Consider the following 25,918-nt stretch of genomic DNA (forward strand, 5'->3'; position numbering starts at 1 on the left):
TAAATAAACTGCTGGAGAAACTCAGCGGGTCGAGCATTATCATCCACAGATGTGAATCGATCCGCTGAGTTCTTCCAGCAAGGTTGCAATTTCTTTTCCGAACTTATCTAAACTTCTTCACACGGGTTGTGTGATCCTCTGCACTAGGCGCCCTGTCGTTCCGACTGTCAGAAGACGATGCAGTCCTCGGGGTGAGTCCGAGGTACCCCCGCACCCCGGAACAGCCCTGTCACCTCCGCTCGTCCCGAGAGCGCTCGCGCGCTCGTTGTCATGGAGACGGCGGGAGCGTCGTGATTCACAGTCACCGCACCAGGCCGACGGAGCGGTTGTTGTGAACTTGCCCCCGTATCCCAACAGATGGGCCATTTCTCTTCCCCACCTCAGCAGTGAAATGATGGCGTGTTTCATTCCATTCCTTTAGTCTCTCTGGAGAAACTGCTGCGGGTCGCTCTGCAACTTGGTTACTCGTCAGCAACTTTAAGACGTTGGAACGCGGGCCTTCTGGAAACCTGAGGTCTTAGAGAAAAGACACTTTATTTCTTACGGTGCGGCCGTATTGTCAACACTGACGGTTAATTCCCATGGTTGGCTGGGCCACTTTTCTTGCCAGTGTTTCCCCTTCCACAAACGCTGTCGGATTTGCTGATTGCTTCCAGCATTTTTTGTTTTTATTTTATCACCGCCTTAAGTTATTACCGCACCCGCTTTGTAGAATGTTATTTCATCTTTGACTTTCTTCCCTAACTTTTCCTGTTGATACTTGTACACATGATTTACGTTAATGTTCTTTTTAAGCGTATTACTCAAGTGAGGTAACATCTGCTTGTTAAATAGAATGTTGCATTATTTAAGGAAATGATCCTTTTATTGATTTGACACATGAAAACAGTCAGAAATTACTTTGTGTGTTATTTTACATTGTCGTTGTTTGGGGCATTCTCTGAAGATAGCAAGAGCGTGATTTTTTTTTACTTGGGTGACACCCGTTTTCGAAACCATGGTCGCAAGCTCTGGAGATGTTGATAGACGGAGTATAACTACCCGACTTTGATTTTAGACAGCTCTTTTTAATTCTTTCTGAAAGACCGTAGTCGTGTATTGAATTTGTTTTACATCATTTTTGTCTGCTTATTTTTTGACAGTGTAATTTTTTATGAGGATTATCAATTAGTTTGAAATTACTTTCTGCCTGTTGCTAAAAACAAAATATTTTCCACCAGGTATTTCTGACACTCTAAATTTCACCCACATGTAACTTTCACCAGGTATTTCTGACACTCTAAATTTCACCCACATGTAACTTTCACAATTAATATAGTTTCTATACCCATGTAAATCTGTAACTAGTTTGCTCCCAAAATTGAGTGTGATCTCCAGAGTTTCTTTTATAATTTGTGAACCAGTTAGATCAAACTAAGACCAAAAAATGAAAACTGGAAACCATAGAGCTTGAATTCTGATCTGGATAGCAGGTAACAGTTTGAAAGCCTCCAGGGGACAGGGATATTGGTGCCATTGATTTGTTTTTGTACTTTGAGGAATAAAATTTCTCTACTCAAATGAACTAACTACGTTATATTCTGTGTATAGCAGGAATTCAACACTGGCAGAATTTTCAGTCACGGTTTACAATGTCTGTCATTGAAAAGCAGTATTCAACAGGAGCACAACCCAATGTGCCTGAACAGCTGCTAAATTGTGATTTACCACAGAGTAGACAATTTCAGAGACCAACCACTAGGTAAGTGTTCTTTGAAGTAACAGGCAGGTTTGACTAGATTTACGTATACGTGGTAGTACAGTGAGAGTATTTAAAGAAATCTCTTGCTTAAAATATGTGAAAATAATGTGTATGTTTCTTATTCAGATGTTTTATATATAAAATAGATTTGTAATCAAGTGTATACAAACACATATTTTATATAATGCTTAATTCTATTGATAACTCGTATCATGAAATAGTTTGTACTTGCATGCATCAAGGCACACACAACATTTATGTGTGGCCTAATAAGTGTCATGGATCCCTCAGCACAAAAACAGGCCCTTTGAACCACAGTGTTAATGCAACCTCAAGGACTCATCTATATTATTACTATTTATCAGGAATTTGTCAAGGGGTTTCTAACCACTTATTCAGATACTTTAAAGTGGCAAGTAATATTTGTGCCATGTGAGTTCAATTATCATCACAAGAAAAGGTCTAACTTCCTACTCTGAACATTCATAGAATTGCTTTTGTTGATTTAGCCACAATCAATATCATGGAAGTTACCAGTGATGATAAATATTATGGCAGGTTTGATGCTGCAATGAGTTACTCACCTCCTGAAGATCCAAAGCCTGTTCACCATTTACAAGGTCAAGGATACGATGGAAGATCAGTTAATGGGATCATCTTTCATATTGTTGCTGTGGCCATCTAGATGATTCCTTTGTGCACACTGGAGTTTCTAGGCACTGTGTATGCAAATAGCTCTAAGCCCACAACCGTGTGGTTGCAGTTAATGGTTAATGTAAAACAGGTCAGAAATAATCTATTACAATGGTATTGATTTCAGTAAGTTTTTACATCACCAAATTTATGCAAGGATTGGGGCAGTAAATAATACAATCTTGTATAGATATTTTAGGAAGTAATATACAGTATATATGAAGTAATATGGATATGGATGATCAGAAACAAATTGTGGGGTGATGGGGTCAAAAATGGCTCCTATTAACATATCAAAGTCCTTGTTCTTGTGCTCACTTTAACTCACAAAATTCCTTTTCCTGGAACCCTGTTTTCCACACTCTTGTTAAATTCACCAACCCTATGATCATCACTCCTTTTAAACTCAATGAGACTCCATTCCTGCACTTTCCATAAACTTAGTGTGTTCTCTGAAAAGGTTATTTGTACTGGAGTGACTCTAAAAATGTTTTCAACGAATGTGTAATTGGAATAGAATATAATTTTAAAATCTGTAAAACCTATCATACCAGCACCATCGGTCCACAACATGCCAGGCATTTTCCATACCTCTTCTGATATCAAAGGATTCCATGTTATGAAGTAACTCAGCATTTGACACCTTTTTTTCCATTTAATTCTGAAAACACAGGACCTATAAAAAGTATTCTCCCCCTTTGGAAATGTTATGTTTTATTGTTTTACAACATTGAATCACAGTGGATTTAATTTGGCTTTTTGACACTGATCAACAGAAAAAGACTCTTTCGAGTTAAAGTGAAAACAGATCTCTACAAAGTGATCTAATTAATTACAAATATAAAACACAAAATAATTGATTGCATAAGTATTCACCTCTTTCAAGTCAGTATTTAGTAGTTGCACCTTTGGCAGCAACTAAAGCTTTGAGTCTTGTGGATAGGTCTCCATCAGCTTTGCACATCTGGACACCGCAATTTTTCCCAATTTTTCTTAACAAAACTGCTCTACCTCTCAGATTGTATGGGGATTGCAAGTGAACAGCCCTTTTCAAGTCCAGCCACAAATTCTCAATTGGATTGAGGTCTGGAGGTTTGACTTGGCCACTCTAGGACATTCATTTTGTTGTTTTTAAGCCATTCCTTTGTACTTTTGGCTTTACGCTTGGGGTCATTAACTTGCTGGAAAACAAATCTTCTCTCAAGTCACAGTTCTCTTGGGAAATTGCATCAGGTTTTCCTCCAGGATTTCCCTGTATTTTATTGCATTCATTTTACCCTCTACCTTCACAAGCCTTCCAAGCCCTGCTGCAGTGAATCATCCCTATAGCATGATTCATGCTTCATGGTAGGGATGGTGTGTTTTTGATGATGTGCATTGTTTGGCTTATGCTAAACATAGCATGTAGTCTGATGACCAAAAAGCTCAATATTGGTTTTATTAGACCATAGAACTTTCTTCCAGATGACTTCAGAGTCTCCCATATGCCTTCTGGCAAACTCTAGCTGCGATTTCATGTGAATTTCTTTTCAATAGAGGCTTTCTCTTTGCCACCATCCCAGAAGGCTGCAACTAGTGAAGCACCCAGGTAACAGTCTGTCCCATCTCAGCCACTGAAGCTTGTAACTCCACCAGAGTTGTCATGGGTCTCTTGGTAGCCTTCCTCACTAGTCCTGTTCTTGCATGGTCACTGAGTTTTTGAGGATGGCCTGCTCTAGGCAGGTTTACAGGCATGCCATATTCTTTACATTTTTTGATTGAGTGACTCAACTGTACTCCAGGGGATATTCAGTGACTTGGAAATGTTCATGTATCCATCTCCTGATATGTGCTTTTCAACAGCCTTTTTGTGGAGTTGCTTGGAGTGTTCTTTTATCTTCATGATGTGGTTTTTGCCAGTATACTGACTCAGCAGCGGTTGGACCTTCCAGGCACAGATGTATTTTTACTATAATCTACTGAAACATCTTGACTGCTCACAGGCCCTTCAAAAACAGATCTCCATTTGACTAATTATGTGACTTCTAAAACCAATTGGCTGCACCAGCGATGATTTGGTGTGTCATATTAAAGGGGGTGGGGTTTGAATACTTATATAATCAATTATTTTGTACTTTATATCTGTAGTTAATTGATGTCACCTGGTCAAGATCTGTTTTCACTTTGACACAAAAGAGTCTTCTGTTGATCAGTGTCAAAAAAGTCAAATTAAATCCACTGTGATTCCATGCTGTAAAACAATAAAACATGAAAATTTCCAGGGGGGTGAATACTTTTTATAGGCACTGTAATGACTGCCAGATTTCATTCATCCAAAGAAGACTTCCTTGCTTAAAATATTCAGTTTATAGGCCATTATTTGTATGATATTTTTGTTTAATTTTGAATGGACTTTCCCTCTTCATAGGAATGTCAAAAAGTATCTTTCTAACAATGGATATTTGTTGACAAGTTGATAGATCCATTGCAAAAATTGGGAGTAGCAGAATAGTCAAACATTAAGTGAGGGATATTAGCATTATGGGAGATAGGATCAGGTATTAGCAGGGGAGTCCTGGAAGTAAAAATGAAAATGAGCTCAGGGAAGGAAAAAAAGGCTAAGGTTTTAATTGTTTTCCTGGAAGGTCCAAGAAGGTACAAAATGTTTCAAAAAGGGTCCAAAAGATACCTTAGATATTGAACATTATGCTTGATGTATTCCAGATTAGATAATACAGTAAATCAGTTTTTCTCTTTGACTTTAAGAAAGGGAAATAGGCGGGGGGGGGGGGGGGGAAGTAGCGAGTACTTGGATAAATTAGTAATTTACTGGGAGCAAATGCAGATGGGAGAGTGAAGGAGCAGATTGACAGATTTGAAAGTGTTATTGCTGGTAACAGTTATAATTTTACAATTGTAATTGTTAGAAATTAGGGGTTAAATGTGCTTTTTAGAGCAGACAAAGGAACAAATAAAATTGAAATGAGGAATGATTTTTGAAGGAGATGGCTGGAAGTGGTCTTGTCCATTTTAAATCCTATGCGTTTCAAGAGATATGTGATCTGGTAAGGCCAAAGTGGAAAAGTTGTTATTGGATAACTGAAAGTAAATAGATAGTGGGCCTAAAGATAGTAAGTCCCCTGGTCCTGATGGAATGAATCCAAGGGTACTGAAAGAAATGGCAGAAGTTATAGTAGAGGCTTTGGTGATAATTTACTACAATTCTCTGGACTCTGGGCAGGTCCCGGCGGTTTGGAAGACAGCAAATGTCACGCCACTGTCCAAAAAAGAATGTAGGCAAAAGGCAGGTAACTATAGGCCAATTAGTTTAACATCTGTAGTTGGAAAAATGTTTGAAGCATTAAAGAAGAAATAGCAAGGCACCTGGAAAGAAATGGATCCACCAGGCAAACATGGATTCAGCAAAGGCAGGTCCTGTTTGACAAACTTACTGGAATTCTTAGAGGATATAATGAGCGCAGTGGATAGAGGGGAACAGATGGATATTATTTGCTTGGATTTCCGGAAAGCGTTCGATAAGGTGCTGCAATTAAAGACTTATCATTAAGATAAGGATGCATAATGTTGGGAGTGATATATTGGCATGGATGGAGGATTGGTTAACTAATAGGAAGCAGAGAGTTGGGATACATGGGCATTACTCTGGTTGGCAATCAGTGATGAGCAGTGTGCCGTAGGGGTCAGTGCTGGGCTGCAACTGTTTACGATATACATTAATGATCTGGAATAGGGGACCGAGTACTGTGTATCTAAGTTTGCTGATGATACTAAAGTGAATTAAAAAGCAGATGAGAGAGATATATAGGTTACGTGAATGGGCAAGGATCTGGAAGATGGAATACAATGTTGATAAATGCAAGATCATCCACTATGGAAGGAAAAATGGAAGAGCAGATTATTATTTAAATGGTAAAAAAAATTTGCAGCATGTTGCTGTGCAGACAGACTTAGGAGTGCACGAGGAAATCTGCAGATGCTGGAAATTCAAGCAACACACAAAATGCTGGTGGAATGCAACAGGTCAGGCAGCATCTATAGGGAGAAGCGCTGTCGACATTTCGGGCTGAGACCCTTTGTCAGGACGAAGGTCTCGGCCCGAAACGTCAACAGCACTTCTCCCTATAGATACTGCCTGACCTGCTGCGTTCCACCAGCATTTTGTGTGTGAGACTTAGGAGTGCTTGTGCATGAATCACAAAAGGTTGGCTTGCAGGTGTAGCAGGCTATCAAGAAGGCCAATGGGATGTTGGCCTTCATTGCTGGAGGGATTGAATTTAAGAGCAGGGAGTTTATACTGCAACTGTACAGGGTACTGGTGAGGCTGCACCTGGAGTGCTGTGTGCAGTTCTGGTTTCCTTACTTGAGGAAGATATACTGGCTTTGGTGGTGGTGCAGAGGAGGTTCACCAGGTTGATTCCAGAGATGAGGGTTCCAGAGGCTATGAGTTGAGATTGAGTCACCTGAGTCTGTACTTGCTTGAATTCAGAAAAATGAGAGGAGATCTTATAGAAACATACAAATTATGGAAGGGATAAATAGACTAGAACTAGGGGTCATAGTCTCAAGATTCGGGGGAGTAGATTTAGGATGGAGATGAGGAGGAACTGCTTTTCCCAGAGGGTGGTGACTGTGGAATTCTGCCCAGTGAAGCAGTGGAAGCTACCTCAGTAAATATATTTAGGCCAAGGTTAGAGAGGTTTTTGCATAAGGGTTATTGGGAAAAGGCAGGGTGGTGGAAATGAGTCCATGGCCAAATCAGCCATGATTTTAGTGAATGGTGGAGCAGACTCGATGGGCCAGATGGCCTACTCCTGCTCCTATTTCTTATGTTCTTATAAAATTATATTGGATAAGGTGAGTTGAAATAGAACATTTTGCATTCCATCTGAAGTGAGGACAATTTTTAACTGAGATTAAAAACCCTCCAACTATCTAAGAATGTGTCAGAAATTCCATACAAAATCACTGGAGTTGATTTAACTGTCTTCAAAACAAATGCTGAAGATTCACAAAGGAACCAGAAATTTTTAAACAATTTAAAAATCAGAAATTCTTAAGATGCTTGTATACACAGCTGAGAGACGAGAAACATTAATAATGTTGCCTTTGTGATAATTTCATTATAAAATTAATTTTATAGGGAACGAACAAGGAAAGAACAAATAGCAGAAGCAAAACGTTTAGAAGCATGGAGTAAGAGTTTGAAAGTCAGCAAGCAAGACATTAATGAGTGAGTATACATTTTAATTAACAAAATATGGCATTTGAAATGTCTTCAACATACTTTTAATGGTTTTACAATGAATGTGTGTTGAATGTTAGGAAGTAGCAGATTTGGAACCAGCATTTAATTTCTATCCCTTAGAGTTGGTGTTGAGTTGACATTATGAACTGCTACAGTTCTGATAAAATTATTTCTACAGTGCTAATATGGTTAAGAGAGGATATATTTTCCAGTCAGAATGGTATGAGACCTGAGGCAATTTGCTTTGATTGTTTGTGTCTTCTGACGTTACTCTCCATGATTTGTTTGGAACTGATGTTAGAATTGTCTAGTTGAGTAATTACAGTTGTTGAGGAATTGAATGTTTAGCGTAGTTTTAGTATCCGAAACATTGATCAGAAACAATTTTCATCAGATCTCCACCATAAAGTTGTTTCTGACTCTGTCATGGTCGATCAGCTTTCCACATGGAGGGCACCCTGTAATCTTGGCTTCAACCAGAAACTACAATTATTGCAAAGTGCAAAGATGAATTGAGACTAGTGGAAATGAAAAACCCAGAAGAATTCAGCAAGTATTTTGTTTTGTAGCTCAGAAATATGTTTGTGTCAATTTCCTTGAAGCATTTGTCCTCCAGAGTATGACATACTACTTGCTAGGTGAAAGCATTGGTAGATTTTCCCACTACCTTCTCCCATCTCCTATCATCACCCACCTTTACTGTGGAATTCTCTGGTATGGTTAAAACATTTTCATTATGCATACACTTGTATCCAAATTTTCATTGAGAAGAGGTAACAACCATTCACCCAATTTGCATACCAGAATAAGCCTGCATATCTCTCTCATGGAAACCATCCTATTCTCTGTTTTATATTGTCTTGGGAAAGCAGCCAAAATAATCAAAGATATCTCCCATTCCAGTCATTCTTCCCCACCCCCCCCCCCCCGCTTCCATTGTACTGAAGATATAAAACTTGAAAAGATATACCACCAGGCTTAAGAACAGCTTTGTCCTTCCACTATACGTCTCTTGAAGAGACCTTTTGTACTATAAAGATGAATTCTTGATCTCACAGTTTATGTTGCCATGGTTCTTGTACCTTAGTTGTCTACCCGCACTGCACTTTCTGGGTAACTGTAATGCTAAATCCTGTATTCAGTTATTGATTTTCCCTTTGTACACCATTGATGTAATTATGTTTGGAATGATCTGTTGGGTTAGCATGCAAAAAGTTTTTCGCTGTATCTTGGTACATGTGACAATAATAACCAATTCCAGTTCATATAAGGATGTTTCTGAACAGGTATATGTAGGATTGTGATTCTCTGAAGATGTAGTATGTCAACTTTGATATGTACAGAATGTAGTCCTGTAGAATGTAGTCTTGCCTGTTTATCTATGAACACACTAGGCCAGCATTCCAAGCACATCCTGTATAAAACTGATGCTATCCAAACCTCAGCTTCATGATCACACTATCACGTTTACTGTAATTTGGCAGTACGATATGGAGAGCAAGCTGTTGCCCATGTAGCAAGCTCTCCTTCTCCATGCATCTGATGAACCCAAAGGAATGGCAGAGATCAATACAGTTTGGTACCAGCAGCATTGCAGGAATTGCCTGTCTGCATAGCACTCTATGTAGGACTGCCTTAAGGATTCCAGCTCCGGATTTTTCCCTTGGGGTTTACTCCTGAAGCCTTTCCCATGAGTGGGTATAGCCGCAAGGCAGCAGAGGTTTAAGATCAGAGTTTTCCTTCTTGATGAGCTGTCAACCACGGCTGACGAGCCCCATCTGTCTGAAGCGACTGATTTAAGGTGCTAGTAACCCGCCTTTTCCCCTTCTGTCAGTTGAAACAGTTCCACTGGGGTTAGTTGCTAAGCCACATGTGAAGTCTGGGAGCTGTACTTGGTTGTAAGAGGTTGTTTGAAGTTAGTGCCATGGTTAGTAGGAGCTTGCTCCCATTACCACCCCTGGCTGTAACAACCTTAAGAAACCTTAAGCAGTGCTCACTAAACAATTCTTGTACATTTTTTCAGATCCTTGCAGGGTCTCATCCTATCTTATCTATCTAGATCTTGAATTTCTTGCTACCCTGCAACCTGTCAAGTTATCAGGACTTGTCTAATTATGATTTTTAGTGATTTACGACCTTTTTTTGCAAATTGCTCCACCTTTTGCAGCAGTGGTTTCAGTGTCTAAACTCTAGAACATATCCCTTCAGTCCCTCTTCCCTAAAGTCTTCCTCTTTTTCCTATAAAGCCTACTTTCTAAAGCAAACTTTTGTTCAGCTCTTCTTGTATGGATCAGTAGCAAATTTTGTTTATTAGAAATCTTAAGGAGCACTTTACAAAGTTTAATAGGTTAAAGGGACTAATAAATATGATCATGATGACTGTGATAAATTATTCATTACCTAACAGCACTACCTCATTCCATGTAGCCTCAGGCAATCTTGAACTTCTGCTAGGTGGCTACATTGATATACATTCATTAGATGATTGGTCTATTCACAGGAGGATGCAAATGCATCCCAAAAAGCCAGCATTGATATAATGCAGTACAGTTTGAAGATTGGCAAAAGGATACAATTGATGACAGTCATGTTAAATTGACTACTTCTATGGACATCTAATAAATTACATTTGTACAATCATTTATATTTTGAAGATAAAGGTAAAAATAGCTTGTGTTTTTTTAAAAAGTTAACTGTAATTGATCAAAAGCTGGTTTCAGAAGCACGCGTATGGAATAAGAGGAAATTCTTGAATCTTTGGGTCCAGACAGCTGAAGATGTGCTTGTAATTCATGAGAAAAGTAAAGATGCAAAATAGGCCAAAATAGATGCAGGACATCTCAGATTTGACTGGAGATAACAAAAATATGTGAAATGGGTTTCAGCAACAGAATAATGGAGGAATATTTATCAATACTGACCTAGAAATTGGTGATGCATAGGGGTTTTGTTTTAGATTGGAAGCTCAGTATATAATGCCTGAGATTTTATCCTGAGGTGGTGCTGAGAGAACCAGAGCATGGAATCAGTGGCTGGGAATTATTAGAGGAAACTGAAGACAATTTCCTTCGTCTTTCCACTGTTTAATGGAAGAAATTTCTACTCATCCAACTCTTCTATTATTTTAAAAAGAATTTGCACTGCTGTAATATAGAAGTTCTATATATAAACAGCCTTTTTAAGTTAGAGGTACAGAGTAGATGATTGTTATGACATCCTGCTGTGAACTTGACCTTGAGAGAAGTTAGACTTCTGGCATCTCAAGTTGCTGTGTGATATGAAGATATGACTGATTACACAAGATATAACTTGAATAACGTAATACAAGCCTCAATAATGTCCTGATTTAATGCTAGCAGTAGTGAAGACGTACTCAGGGTCTAGCTACACCTCTAGTCAAGTTGTTACAGTACAGCTACAAAACCTGTAACTATTTGATATTGTAAAATTTCCTAACCACAAAAAAACTGCTGATTAGCTCATTACTTCCCCCCACTGTCCGTCTGCTCTCAATTATCAGCTAGGTAGCCGGAATGATTACCACAGTATAGTAAGACTTGTTTGTTCACCAGACTGATTATCAATGCTTAGTATGGTTTTGCCTGGATTGCAGAGCTCAAATTAGGGTTAACAGCATTGTATTCCAACAATGAGAGATAGGCTGTGGGTAGGATTTGTTTTATGGCTGGGGCCACCACACAATCCACTATGTAATACAAAAAATCCAAGCAGGAGCATACTGTTTCTTAGTAGACAATGTTATTAAAAGTGTCAAAGAAGAAACAGGAAGGCTATACTGCCCATGTCTGAAATTTGACTATTCATTTTGAAGACACTGCCATCCTTAAAATGTGTACAGTTACATTCTGAGGTAAAGTCTAAAGACAACATTCTACACTATTCATAAGAATAACACAAAATGGGTCTTCATTTATGAACAAGCTATTTCCAGAAAAAGTTTAAGTATAGTGGTGTTTCAGGGTGGGCAGAGAGGAAATGAGTCAAACTTCCTGGGGATTAGGAAATATTTGCCCTCCTAGAGGAAGATATGAACACTTTATTTGAACACTTGACTTCTTAAAATCACTTGCGTTGAATCCCAAACTTTTTCAGTATATATCACAAAGCAGGTCCGTGATGGAGTATCTATTGCTCCAAACTCCATTTAGTGCAATGAGGGCACACAATCTTAAATATTCACATTTTTCATTGCTATCATGATTGTAGATCTTACCATCAAAAGAGCCACTGATAAACTGGATTAACAGTTTGGTTTTTCTACAGAAACATATTTTGGTACAACTTCAAATTGAAGATCAAGGAACCATTTCATGTCCACCTGCTCAAAAGCAAATGGGGAGAAACAGTAAATTCTGTGGCAGCAGTAATTTACAGAACTAATGAGAAGCTAGTGAATGTACAGTCCTGAACCAGAGTTATCTAACCTTGTTGGTCTAGCTGCAAATTGCCATCAATGCGTTTACAGAAACATACGAAAGGATGTAGCTTCCAATCAACATCTGCAAATTAAAGGTACTCACTCCATACCACAGAGCTGACCAATAAAGAAGACTCCACCTTTGCCATTTGCTCTAACCAGATTTACAAACTCGCTCTCCACTTTACATTGATAAATACAGTCTTAGGCACCCTAGCTATATATATGTGCCTGATTTTTGAATAGTACTGTAAGCTCAAAATAGAGGGGCAGCATTTGGAATGACATTGAGAAGTTCAAATCCATGCATACAGAAACCCTGTGGAAGCAACTAAAGGAGTTCACATAAATTACCTACCCCCTTATCTCATAAGGCACTTCCTATCCCATCTGAATTTGCAGTCCTCACTAAAACGTAATTGTGTTGTTCTACAATGTTATTTTATACATTTAACCTTACTTTTCACATTGTCTAACAAGGAAATGCAAAAGATCTAACAGGAAAATTTTGTTTCAATACCAATTTGGCCAAGTGATAAGTAAAACCGATTGAACTGATTTTGTGGCAATTCATCAAAAATAAAATAATCAATTTGTGATTTTCCTAGATTGTTGCATAATAGTGTATAATAATACAATAAAGACCCCTGATTTTATTTATTAAATACATGCATCACTTGTTCAATCATAAATATGGATACATTATTTTAAAAGGACAAAATTGCATCCTACAATTCTCCAAATGTTGTTTTATGACCCTGGATCCCATGTGATAAAATAAATAATTTGTCTTAAGTGATTAGTTATAGAAAGACATTGGTATTGTAAGTCATAAATATTTGCATACAATTGGTTGATTTCCTTATTCCATCTGTTGTAGATAATAATAGATAAATAGCAGTTTTGAAATAATTTGCAAAAGTAGCACATATTGATTTGATTATAGATACAAAAATATTTATTTTAGCTTTTTTAACTTGAAGTACCAATTGTTGCTATTATTCTTGTAGCTTGTGATTATTTAACTTAATAGGAATATTCAACTTGTAAACCTACATTAGGTGCCACTTTATTAGGTACAGCTGCACACCTGCATGTTGTGTGATCTAAGTGACTTTGACCAGTGAAGTGACCACTGATGGTAAGGTTCTGTTGAGAATATATTTTGGTTCTTATTGTTGTTGGTAGATTTTAACATGCTGTTTGTATCTTTATTTGTGTTTGTCTCTTCGGCATGGTTTAAATCCAGTATAATCATACATTGTGAGCATGCTAGCAGTGACAGGAAATAATTCTGCCTAAGTATGGGGCACATTTTAAGGCAGTGCTGTTGTTGGGCATGCCAACATTTGGAAAGCCTCAAAAGATGCTAAGATACTGCAATGTATTCTGGGCCTTTCAAAATTTGAACTTGTGGCAAATTGAAAAGAGGCCAAAGTGAAGTAAACAAACGTTTACTTCAAATAACTCATGTAGTACTATGCTCCGATAAATTCCAAACTGGAGGTGATTGAAAATGAACTACATGCAAGGAGGTAACTCCTCTTTTTTTTAAAAAAAAGCATGAATCACAAACACACAAGTATGTCTGAAGGTGTAGAATAGCCAACCGGAGGTAAAATCAAATTTCACAATACATAGGATGATAATTGGCATTAAATGCGTTGACCTTAATTGACAATAGCTGCACATACACTTGAGCCAGTTGGTGTAGCTCTGTCTATCTGACTGCTTTTTGAGGACTTGAAAGTTTTACCTGCTTTTTGCTAGATGGAAGTCAGAAGTTGTGAAAATGATAATAGCATCGTGCTGATTGGATTGTAAAGAGCAAAACGCACAACTATAGGAGAAGCACAGCAAATGAGGTTGCATCTACAGAGGGAAATAAACAATTGATGTTTTGGGTTGGGAACTTTCATCAGTACTGGATAGGAAGAGGATAGAGCCAAAATGAGGTGAGGAGAGGGGGAGGAACACATGTTGACAGCTGCTGGGTGAGTTCATGTTAAGGGGGAAGGTGGATGAATGAGGGATAGATGGAAGAGGATAGCATGAGAAACTGGGGGGTGATGTGTGGAAGAAGAAGGACTGAAGAAGGAATCTGTTAGACAATGGAATAAAGGTAAGGAGATGGAGAATCTGAGGGAGGTGATGGAAATGTCATGAGGACAGGGGAGTGGAAAGAGAAGGGATGAAAGGCCCAGCAGAATGATGGAAAACAGTAGGTAGGGAATGTGGAAACAGGGAAATGGTCCTGAAGTTAGAAATTGATACTCATGCATTAGGTTCGAGACTACCCAGACAGAATGAGGTGTTGCTTCTCCAATCTGCATTTGATGTTATCATTTTATCAGAAAATTAGGTCTCCTTTCCACCACTATCAATGCTGGTCTCACCCATTTCTTCTCTATTTCTCTCACGCCTGACCTCAGATCGACATAACAAGGATAGATTTCCCCTTGACCTTACCTACCACCCTAGGAGCTTAAACATCCAACACATCATGTCCAATGGAATCCGCTCACCAGACATATCATTCCTTCTGCTTTTTGCAGGAATTGCCCATTTTGTGAGTCCCTTGTTCATTCATTCCCTCCCCACATATTTCTCTCATGACACTTATTCCTGCAACTTGTTTCATTTTTTTCCATGGTCTACTGTCCACTACTATCAGATTCCTCTTTTGCAGCCCTTTATCTCTTCCACATTTCACCTCCCCAAGTCTCACATCATTCTCCTCCAACTCCTGTCCCCCATCCACTTACTTTCCTCTTCACCTGGACTTGCCCTTCACCTGCCATCTTGTACTTCTCCCCCACCCCCACCTCTTTATTCTGGCCTCTGCCCCCTTCCTTTCCAGTCCTGATGAACAACCTCTGCCAAAAACATCAACTGTTTATTTTCCTTCGTAGATATTGCCTGACCTGTTGTGTTCCTCCAGTATTTACTTACTTTACTTTATTGTCACCAAACAATTGATACTAGAGCGTACAATCATCATTTGTTTCTGCGCTTTGTGCTCCCTGAAGTACAAATTGAAGTAAATATAATAAAAATTTAAATTATAAGTCATAATTAGAAAAATAGAAAAGGGGAAGTAAGGTAGTGCAAGTCAGGTCCAGATATTTGGAAGGTATGGCCCAGATCCGGGTCAGGATCCGTTCAGCAGTCTTATCACAGTTGGAAAGAAGCTGTTCCCAAATCTGGCCGTACGAGTCTTCATGCTCCTGAACCTTCTCCCTGAGGGAAGTGGGTCAAAGAGTGTGTTGGCTGGGTGGGTCTTGTCCTTGATTATTCTGGCAGTACTGCTCTGACAGCGTGTGGTGTAAAGTGAGTCCAAGGATGGAAGATTGGTTTGTGTGATGTGCTGGGCTATGTTCACGATCTTCTGCAGCTTCTTCTGGTCTTGGACAGGACAACTTCCATACCAGGTTGTGATGCACCCCAGAAGAATGCTTTCTACGGTGCACCGATTTAAAAATTAGTGAGGGTTTTAGGGATTCAGGCCAAATTTCTTCAGCTTTCTCAGGAAGTAAAGGTGCTGGTGGGCCTTCTTGGTAGTGGACTCTGCTTGGTTAGACCAAGTCAGGTCATTTGTGATATTCACCCCGAGGAACTTAAAGCTTTTGACCTGTTCCACCTGCGCACCACCAATGTAGATGGGGTTGTGCGGTCTGCTACTCCTTCTGAAGTCAACAACCAATTCCTTCGTCACCAGGTTCTTAATTTCCTCTCTGTACTCAGACTCATCATTACCCAAGATGCGGCCTACAATTGTGGTGTCATCAGCAAACTTGAATATTGAGTTTGATGGAAACTTGGCTACACAATCATGGGTGTACAGTGAGTGCAGCAGGGGGCTGAGTAACAGCCTTGTGGGGCACTGGTGCTCAGAGTGATTGTAGAGGAGAGTGTGTCCCCTATTTTTACAGCCTGGGTCTTGTCTGTGAGGGAGTTGAAGATCCAGCTGCAGATCTGAGTGCTAAGACCCAAGTTCTAGAGCTTAGTAATCAGTTTATTTGGGATGATGGTATTAAAGGCAAAGCTGTAGTCGATGAAAAGGAGTCTTACATATGTGTCTTTATTCTCCAGGTGTTCTAAGGAGGAATGTAGTGCCAGAGAGATGGCATCTGCCATTGACCTGTTGCTCCGGTAGGCGAATTGCAAAGCATCGAGGTTGACCGGCAGGTTATGGTTGATGTGTGCCATAACCAATCGCTCAAAGCACTTCATAGCAATTGATGTTAGAGCCACAGGTTGGTAGTCATTCAGGCATGCCACCTTGCTTTTCTTCAGCACCGGGATTATTGTTGCCTTCTTAAAACACGAGGGGATCTTAGACTGAAGCAGGGAGCAGTTGAAGATGTCAGCAAACACTCCAGCTAGCTCACTTGCACAGGCCCGGAGAACCCGTCCCGGGACGCCATCTGGGCCAGTTGCCTTCCTTGGATTTATCTTCAATCTTGGATTTTGTGTGTGTTTCTTAATATTCCAATATCTGCAGAATCTCTTGTGGGCTCCAATGGCATTTCTTTAGATGTTTTGGAGAAAGTATTCAATATTGTTGTTATTCAGGCAATTTTGTAAATTATTGGTACTAGTGGTTCACTATCACAGCTTCCTTTCAAAGAAAAACTGCTCCTTTTACATACTGTCTACTCAATCTGTAGTTCAGGCAATGTCAGGCAGAGCACATCCTGACCTGTTTACCACATTTTGTCAACATATTAAAAGAGTTAAATAGGAAATGCTGGAAATATTAATGAATCAGTCAGCATCTGTGAAAGGGGAAATGGAATTAATGTTTCAGGTTGATTCTATCTGACCTGCTGCACAGTTCTGGCATTTTTTTGGCACACACATTGGTGCCAGTTATATTAGTGGTAACATGCCAAATGCTGACAGATTGTGCAAACACACGTTAGAACTATGTGCAAGAAAGCAGTTAAAATTGTTGAACTACTTATTGTCATGTTCATTCTATGATCTTCACCTCTACTATTTGTCATAAGCATGCCAGTTATAAAATGGTGTTGAGCACAGATTTGTCCCTGCATTCCTAAATTGATGATTGCAAACACTATCTAGTAAGGCTGCTGGTCCAAGCAGGATAGATTAACATTACAAAACAAAACAGACCCTGGTGGAAACACTAAGCTACAGTAGAAAGCTTAATTCTTAACTGATTTCTTTGTTATTGATCTCTAATCAATTTATTAAATACAATATGAACTAAATAACTTCAATGAACTTAAATGCTTTATGCTCTTCTATTAAATAAGATCCATTGTTAGAATAAACAAAGCAATATTTTTCCTGGTAATCAACATATTTCTCTGCAAAAGTTAGAAATTTATCAAAAGTATGATATATTTTTACCTTATGCATAGTCAGAATTTGCAAAAAATTTTTGAATAGCTTAAGATAATTAGTTTAAAAGCCATGTGGCAAAATTTGGCAATTGTACAAAGCAAGTTGGTATTGTAGCAGTATGGCCAGAAGCATTAAATTATTGAGGGGTTAAGTAAGTGAATAAAATTGTGGCAAATACATTTTAATGTAGGAAATATAAGTTTGTCTACTCTGCACCCCCCCCCCCCCCCAAAAAATCAGAAGAGGTCATTTCTAAATTACTGTTCGTTTTGAAAGTCGACTGTACTTTTTTCCGTAAATACTGCTTGGCCTGCTGAATTCCTCCAGCATTTTCTGTGTGTAACTGTTTATTTGTTTTTTAAAAATCTATCTTTCTCACTTTTTTATTTTATGGCAAGGCCAGCAAATATTGTCTACAGCTGTCAAGCAATACACCACGTAATGTGCTGATTAAGTCAAGTGATTTCCACTTTCATCCACACGGCATAACAGTTTAAGATGAATCAGGAACATACTGATTTTTTGCAGAAAGATCTTTCACTGACTTTGGTATAGATCTCTTATCTTCATCGTCACAACATCTTCATCCTGGAAATCTGGGTCCTTAATTTTGCAAAAGTAGACCAGGAGCAGCCAAATTGCGGGTAAAATGACTGCACCTGTCAAGTGGGAGTCATACAAATGTGTAAAACTGAGGTTTCAGGGCAATGTTTTCAAAAGAGTGAAAGATATGGACAGTATAGCCAAGGAAAGATGGGTGTGAGTACCTAGGTAGATCAGCAGGAGAGAAAGGCACAGAGAGGGTGCATATTCATGCCACTGAGTTGTAAGTTTCCCCAAATAGAATATGGACCTCTCGGTTGTTTGGCTTCATTCTGACTCTAAGAACAGACAGGAATGGAAAAAGGAGTTAAAATGACGTGTAACTGGGTGCTTCAGATGCCATAGCAGATGCAGGTGTTTGTCTAACTATTGTTGAGGTCACATCAAGGTTGGAGGAGGTGCACGTGAATCTTTGCCCGACCTGGATAGCTTGTTCAGTTTCCTAGATAGGGTAAGGAAAGGGGTATAGGGCTAGATTTTACACCTTCTATGGTTGCAGAGGTGAGCTCCTGGGAGAGGGAGACAAGGGTGTGGGAGGGATGAGCAAACCAGGAAGTCATGGAGAAAGCAGAAATCAGAAAGATTTTGGGAAGGATATATATGACTGGTGATGGGGATGGTGAATTTCAACATTTCTTGTTGTTGATGGGAAGGTTTTTGAACTATTGTTATCAATACATACTTTTAATATGTTGCACAGTGGCATAGTACATTTTCGAGTGAACCCAGAAACAAATGAGGTACTTGAGTACAAGAAATGCAAGAAAACACTTAAGGAAATCAGAAGGGCTAAAAGAAAACAGGAGGTTGCTCAAGCAAACAAGGTCCAGGAGAATCCTAAAGGTTTCTGCAGATAAATTAGGAGCAAAAGGATAGCATGGGAAAAGCTGTTGGAAGGTATTCTGAGGGTGCAGATGCACAAGCATTTGGATAGACAGGGACTAATTAGGGATAGTCAATATGGCTTTGTGCATAGTGGGTAATGTCTAACCAATCTTAGTTTTTTCTGAGGAAATTACCAGGAAAGTTGATGAAGGCAAGGCAGTGTATATTGTTTACATCAGTGGTCCCCAACCACTGGACAGTGCAGCCGACTCGTATCGTTTCATACTGCCAATTCATATCATTTCCTTGCAGCCCGCTAGCACATGCTTTGTGCCCTGTACCGGTCCGTGGACCGGTGGTTGGGGACCACTGGTCTTCATGGACTTTAGCAAGTCCTTTGACAACGTCCTACATAGGAAGTTGGTCAAGAAGGTTCAGATGCTTGTTATTAAAGATGACGCAGTAAATTGGATTAGACATTGACTTTGCGGGAGAAGCCAAAGTAAATGGTCACTTCTCTGACTGGAGGCCTGTGACTAGTGGTGTGGTGCAAGGATCAGTGCTGGGTCTGTTGTTGTTTGTCAGAAAATTTGTAGATGACACCAAGGTTTGGGGTATAGTAGTCAGCAAGGAAACCTATCAAAGCTTGCAGTGGGATCTGGACTAAATGGAAAAATGGGCTGAAAAATGGCAGATAGAATTTTATGCAGACAAGTGTGAGGTGTTGCATTTTGGGAGGACCAACCAGGGTAGGTCTTACAGTGAACAGTAGGGCACTGAGGAGTGCAGTAGAACAGAGGGATCTGGGAATACAGATCCATAATTCCTTGAAAGTGGCATCATAGGTTTTTTAGGCTCTTAAAGAAAGCTCTTGGCACATTAGCCTTCTTAAATCAATGTATTGCGTACAGGAGTTGGGTTGCTATGCTGAAATTGTATAAAATGTTAGTTCAAAGATCCATTTATTATCAAAGTATACAACTCTGAAATTCTTTTTCTCCAAATAGCCACAAAACCAAGAAAGAAAAGAACAGTAACATGATCATCAATCCCCAAATCCCTCTTCCCTGCACAAAAAGAAATAAACAAAAACAGAACAGGCACATCGACCTCCAAATCCCTCTCCTCCCCCCGCAAACAAAAATCGAGAAAGATTGGGTGAAAAACACAAAATACAAAAAGAAAATAAGGCTGAAAAAAAAAAGTTCACAGTCCAAGTCCACATTCAAAACACAGAAAATCTGGGCAACATTTTCCCTCTCTGTAGCAGAGTAATCTCACCAGTGATATAAAGGTAGGCAGCTGGCATTGCAATCTCCCTTGTCGCCTTAATCAGCAAACGATGGAAGCTTTAATCAGTAAAATGGAGTTGAACATCAGCTCGCAGCCTTCTCTCCATGAGGTTCCCACACGATGCCTCTGCACCCCAATATCCTCTGAGACTGCAGAGCACTGAAACACCCAAATGATCTCCATGCTGCAAATCACAGGCTCCAGCAATTCCAGAATCACATTCAAGATGAAAAACAAATGTAAAAGACATAAAAGAAGTGGAATACATGGTTTCATGATCTATCCAGAAGATAACGACTGAAGGAGTATTGTACGCAGGCGCCATCTTTAATTCAATTGATCACCAAATTATGGGAGGTGTAATTTGGAGTACTGTGCTCAGTTTTGGTCACCTATCTATAAGAACAATGTAAATTATATTGAAAGAGTGCTGGGGCTTGAGGGACTTGAGTTATAGGGAATGATTGAAAGGTCTTTTCCCCAGAATGTAGAAGACTGAGGAGAGTTTTGATAGAGAGATGCAGAATTGAGGGGTAAGATAGGTAAAATGCAAGCAGGCTTTTTGCACTAAGGTTGAGTGAGTCTGCAAGTAAAGATCATGGGTTAAGGGTGAAAGGTGAAATGTTTACGAGAACTTTAGAAGGTAGTGAGTGTGAAATGAGCTGCCAGCACAAGTAGTGGAAGCGGGTTCGATTTTCATTAATGGCAGGACTATCATACATCCTTCGTGAGTTTGTGTACCCGTCATTGAAGAGAAAAATTTAATTCCCATCCTTGGTCACTTTGTAATCACATCTCTGCAATGGCTATTAGATCCTACTTATTTATTTGTAGCTGTGATATCAATTCAAGTAACTTGTTGAGGAGTCAGTCTGCATTTTCTTCTGTTTCAAATTGGTAGTATACTCTCAGGTTTGCATGTACTGCAACTTCATGTCAGATTCTAGATATCAATGAGCATTTGTTATGCTACATTACTGATCTGTCCATTCTTTTTCATTACTAAATTTTCCTCACTTTCACCTGAATAGCTGCATTGTACTGTTTAGTTTAAAGTCTTATCCATAGCCCTGGTAATTTGATTTATTCTGATACTGGGTTCAGGATAATGCAATTGAAATTTATCCCATAGGAGCAGTGATCTCTTTCCCCAGCACTTTTGTCAGTGTCCCATAATTTGAAACCCATTTCTCCTACACAAGTATTTGAGCCAGGTATTCAGTATTCTTCTTTTACTCTATGATAATTAACATGTGGCTCAGTTAGAAAGCCAGAGATTGTTTATCTTTTATTTTATCTTGAACAGCTCATATTCCTTCAGTAGAACCCTCTCTTTTCAACCTGCCATTGGTGCCCTTTTTCCACCCCCCTCAATAAAGTATTTATTCTCTCCCCCCCATCCAAAGTTTCTCATTAGCCTGAGGATGATGTCCTTAATGCTAACATGGGGTAAGCAACACAGTCTTTGATACTTATGCTCTTCCTGCATTGAATAATATTTATTCCCCCATTTATAATTAAATATCATTTTACTCCCCAAACATGAAGAGCCTTTTATAATATGGTGCTGTGGTCAGTTCAGTTATTCATACAACAGTCTTTGCTCATATCCATATGGGCTTCAAGATACTTTTAACTGTTGTACAGGTTCAAGGGTTGAATCTTCTTCCAGTTTTCAATAGCATCAGAGGTTTATATATGACCATTCATTTTCAATAGAGTAAAAAAAGTTTAGGACTGACTAACACTATATAGGAATTTAAATATTTCAACTTCAGAGCAGAAAATTTGTACTTTCTTAGCACATCATGAATTATTCTATTTGCAGTACTCTTCTTTCAAATAAGTGACTTGGATGAAAAATTCAAATGAATACTATTAGGAAACTGCAATGCATTTTAAAGAAGGTAGTATGTATATTTATAATTAGCATATTGTCATAGGTGGAATCTGAGAAAGCCTCATCTCACTTTGGTAAAGGAAGAATAAAAAACAAAGTTTTACTTGAGCTATCAAATGGATGTGAACAAAGAAACTATCATTCTTTATCTTTCTTGATGGCCAGCATATTGGGGATCAGTAACATTTCCTACTACATAGCTAGACTCATTTCCTAGGGAGCAAAAACTAATTTAAGGTGCCAGCATTCTTTCATCCAGAAAAATAATTTTCTGGGCGGTTTCTGGTAGAGTATGGGTATGTGATGCAGCTGCATACCCATACCCAATAACATGGTCACTCAGTGTATATTTGTGGTTTTATGCTTGCTGTAGCCCATCCACTTCAAAGTTTGACATGTTATGCATTCAAAGATGCTCTCTGCACACCACTGTTATAACATGGTTATTTGAGTTACTGTCATCTTCCTGTCGGCTTGAACAAACAAACCTGGACATTCTCCTCTGAATTCTCTCATTAACAAGGCATTCTCACCCACAGAACTACCACTTGCTGGGTATTACTTTTTTCCCACCATGCTCTGTAAACTCTAGAGGCTGTTGTGAATGAAAATCCCAGGAGATCAGCAGTTTGAGATACTCAGGCCATCCTATCTAGTACCAACAATTATTCCATGGTCAAAGTTATTTAGATCACATTTCTTCCCCATTCTGATGTTTGGTCTAATATCAACTGAACCTTATCTTCTATTGTTTTTTTTATTGGTGTTTGGCAGACCAACTAAAAAGGTGCATTACTGCCATCTACTGAACTGGAATGTGAAGAGGATTCAAGAGAGTTGTCCTAACACCTTTCACTACCACCACCCCAAAGAAATAATACTACCTGTAAGGATAATAAATGTGTGGCATCTGGTAGTTTCGTGAGACCATGGATCTGCGCCCTCTCCAGAGCGCAGGCTTGGGCAAGGTTGTATGGAAGACTGGCGGTTGCCCATGCAGCGAGTTTCCCCTCTCCATGCCACTGATGTTGTCCAAGAGAAGGGCAGGGGCCGATACAGCTTGGCACCAGTGTCATCGCAGGAGTTGCCAGAACGAGGTTGAAGGCAAAGTCGGACTGCCTTAGGGACTCCAGCTCCAGATTTGTCCTCATGGTTTACTGCCTAAGCCTTTCCCATGAGTGGTATGGCAAGACAGCAGTGGTTTGAAATCAGAGTTTTCCCTCTCATAGATGGACTGCCTTCCCAGGCTGACGAGCTCCATCTACCTGAAGCACTGGTTTTAATGTGCCAGGACCCGCCTTCACCCCTTCTCCTGTCAGTAGGAACAGTTCCACCAGGCTTAAAGACTAAGCCACACGAGAAGGCCAGGAGTTGGACTTGGTTGTCAGAGGCTATTTGAGGTGAATGCCATGTGGAGCACTTTTAGGTAGTGGGAGCTTATACCCCACTACCACTCCTTGGCTTGACAACCTTGGAACCATGGATAATAAACAATACCTAAATAAATATATAAATACCTAACACTTTTTGACTAAATAGTATTAAATAACCCAGCGAGTTAAAGAATTTAAATACTTGCTTATGCTTCTCTTGTGTTTCTTGACCATACTCTACCAAACTATCCAAAGTAACAATATTGTTTTCTAGGGTCTGCTTTCTCTCCTACTCCTATTCCCTATAATTAATAATGCATGTGATACTGTCTCTGGAAGTTGACTCTGTCTAGATCAGGGGTTCCCTTGGGCACATTCTGACAGCCTCTCGCAACGAGTCAGATCTACCCTAGGGAAAGGAAATCATCAGGGAGGAATAATAGATATAGCCACACTAGGAGTATAGGTCATCTTAGACAGAGCCATGTTCTCCTGCCTGATCATTTCATTCCCATCCAGAGCTGCTAATTTTATGATCTTGATGTTCCCAACAATTTTTCAATATATTCTTAGTTAGATTATCATCTTCATGACCACTGAGGTGTATTGGTAATTCATAGCCACCTGCAATCTCTGACTCATTTCCACCTGCAGAGCAGAAACAGGGGAAGATCTAACAGCACCACAACACAGGCATAAAGCCTGGGCTTGAATAACATCCATCAATTTTGAGTGAGGGAGCAGCAGACCCATATGCAACACAGCCATAATCTAAGACTGCTCTAATCAATGCATAGTACAAAGTAATGAGCTAAATCTCTTGATGATGTCTACATGATCTTATGCATTGATTGGCTGATTAGATATTTGTATTAACAAGCCGGTTTTACAGGTTTACGTAATAAAGTGAGCATTGAGTGTGTATAGAGTTAGCATTCTGAGGCAACAATTGAGTCCAATAATAACTGCCGTGCAGGAAGGATGATTAATTATGGGAATTCCCATAGTAGTTCTTGCTTGGAACTCCAGGATCACAATTTATAGTATTTTAAATATAGTTTTATGCTGTAAAACACCAAATTTCATTACATAAGACAATGATATTAAACCTGATTCTAATTCTGAATTGTGCTTTACATATCATGGAACTTTCCAATTCTACAATCTCACTTTGACATTCCCAAAAAAGATGAACTTCAATTTCACAGCAATTAAATCAGCAGAAAAAAAATATTGTAGTTTCCTGGATTGGCTGTGAAATTAAGAAATCTGTTACAACTGGAAGAGAAAATTGATGAAGATTGTGTCACTTTTTGGAAAGGGATACTTTTGTGATAATATTGTCTGGTCAACACATTTGTTCTACAAACTGTAAAGCTATCATCAGCTGCAGCCTTTTCTTGGTAACCAAATCACAGAGATCCTCTTTAACCCAGCACTTTTTCCTATTCAATCTTTGGTTTTGATTACTCTTGGCAAGATCAGTATTTGTTGCCCACCTATGATTGCACAGGGAAGAGGAGGCAGTAAGCCTGCAGCTTGCATCACTGTAATTAGTGTGTTGAAGATCCTTTAGTATTTTGACAGGGAGCTTCAGGATTTCAACCCAGTACCAATGAAGAAAAATAATATATTTCCAAATTGGAACGATGTACTGATTTTGAAAGCAATTTGAAAGGAGTGGAATTCTCTTATATTTGCCACTCATCCTTTGGCTGGTGAAAATCACAGATTTAGGTGATACTTTTAAAGAGCATTTCCAAGTTCCCTTATTGGGTGTTTAAAATGGTGCATACTGCAACCATTGTGTGCTAATGTCAGACGGTACAGAACTGCTTCATCACTGGAATTGTATTCATCTGAGCAAGTGGAAAATATTCTGTCACATTCATGACTTTTGTTTTGCAGGACCTGGTTATTTTGAAAGTCAGACACCATCTGTAGGATACACAGACTTTGATCTGCTCTTAGAGTTCTGTTTATGTTGCTAGTTCAGTTAAATTTCCAGTCGATAATGGACCCAGATAAGGTGGATGTTAACAGTCCTTTCCCCAGGGTGGATGAGTCCAAAACCAGGAACGTAGGTTAAGTGTGTGTTATGACCCCAGCCCCCTCCTTTGTGAGATTCGCAAGAGCCCTAGTCAAGGGGGGGTCAAATGACCCAAGAGAGAGAGGGAGACGTGCTGAAGACCACGTTCCCCCGGGAAGCAGAATAAAGCGACTCTTTGACTATTGTCTCATGAAGACCACGTGTAAAGCCCTCAGGCAAAGTGGGCTGGTTGAGAGAGATTGACACCGGCGGTCCCGTGAGGAAGTATAAAGGAGGGTCTGGGGGGGAGGACCCCTTCAGACGCACCAGAAGACGCGCTTGAGATCCTGCGACAGCGTTTTGAGAGCGACAGCCGGTGGTGGGGTTCGTGTGTGTCTTTTCCTT

The 25,918-nt window shown here is 39.5% G+C and overlaps 1 protein-coding gene across 5 annotated transcripts in view; it reads left to right on the forward strand.

The window, feature by feature from the left end:
- Nucleotides 1-296: 296 nt before the first annotated feature.
- ttc29 (tetratricopeptide repeat domain 29) overlaps nt 297-25,918 on the forward strand; it is a 366,818-nt gene continuing 341,196 nt past the window's right edge. For 2 of the 5 annotated variants that reach the window (XM_073042931.1, XM_073042935.1), the window contains exons 1-3: nt 297-514; nt 1,594-1,741; nt 7,575-7,664. In XM_073042931.1, coding sequence (XP_072899032.1) covers nt 1,632-1,741; nt 7,575-7,664 — 200 coding nt within the window. In that variant the 5' untranslated portion in view covers nt 297-514; nt 1,594-1,631. Of the gene's footprint in view, nt 546-1,590; nt 1,742-7,574; nt 7,665-25,918 lie in introns of all 5 variants that reach the window. The other 3 variants (XM_073042934.1, XM_073042932.1, XM_073042933.1) reach the window with 3 other exon arrangements.

This window comes from Hemitrygon akajei, chromosome 4 (genome assembly GCF_048418815.1).
Source record: "Hemitrygon akajei chromosome 4, sHemAka1.3, whole genome shotgun sequence".
NCBI lineage: Eukaryota > Metazoa > Chordata > Chondrichthyes > Myliobatiformes > Dasyatidae > Hemitrygon > Hemitrygon akajei.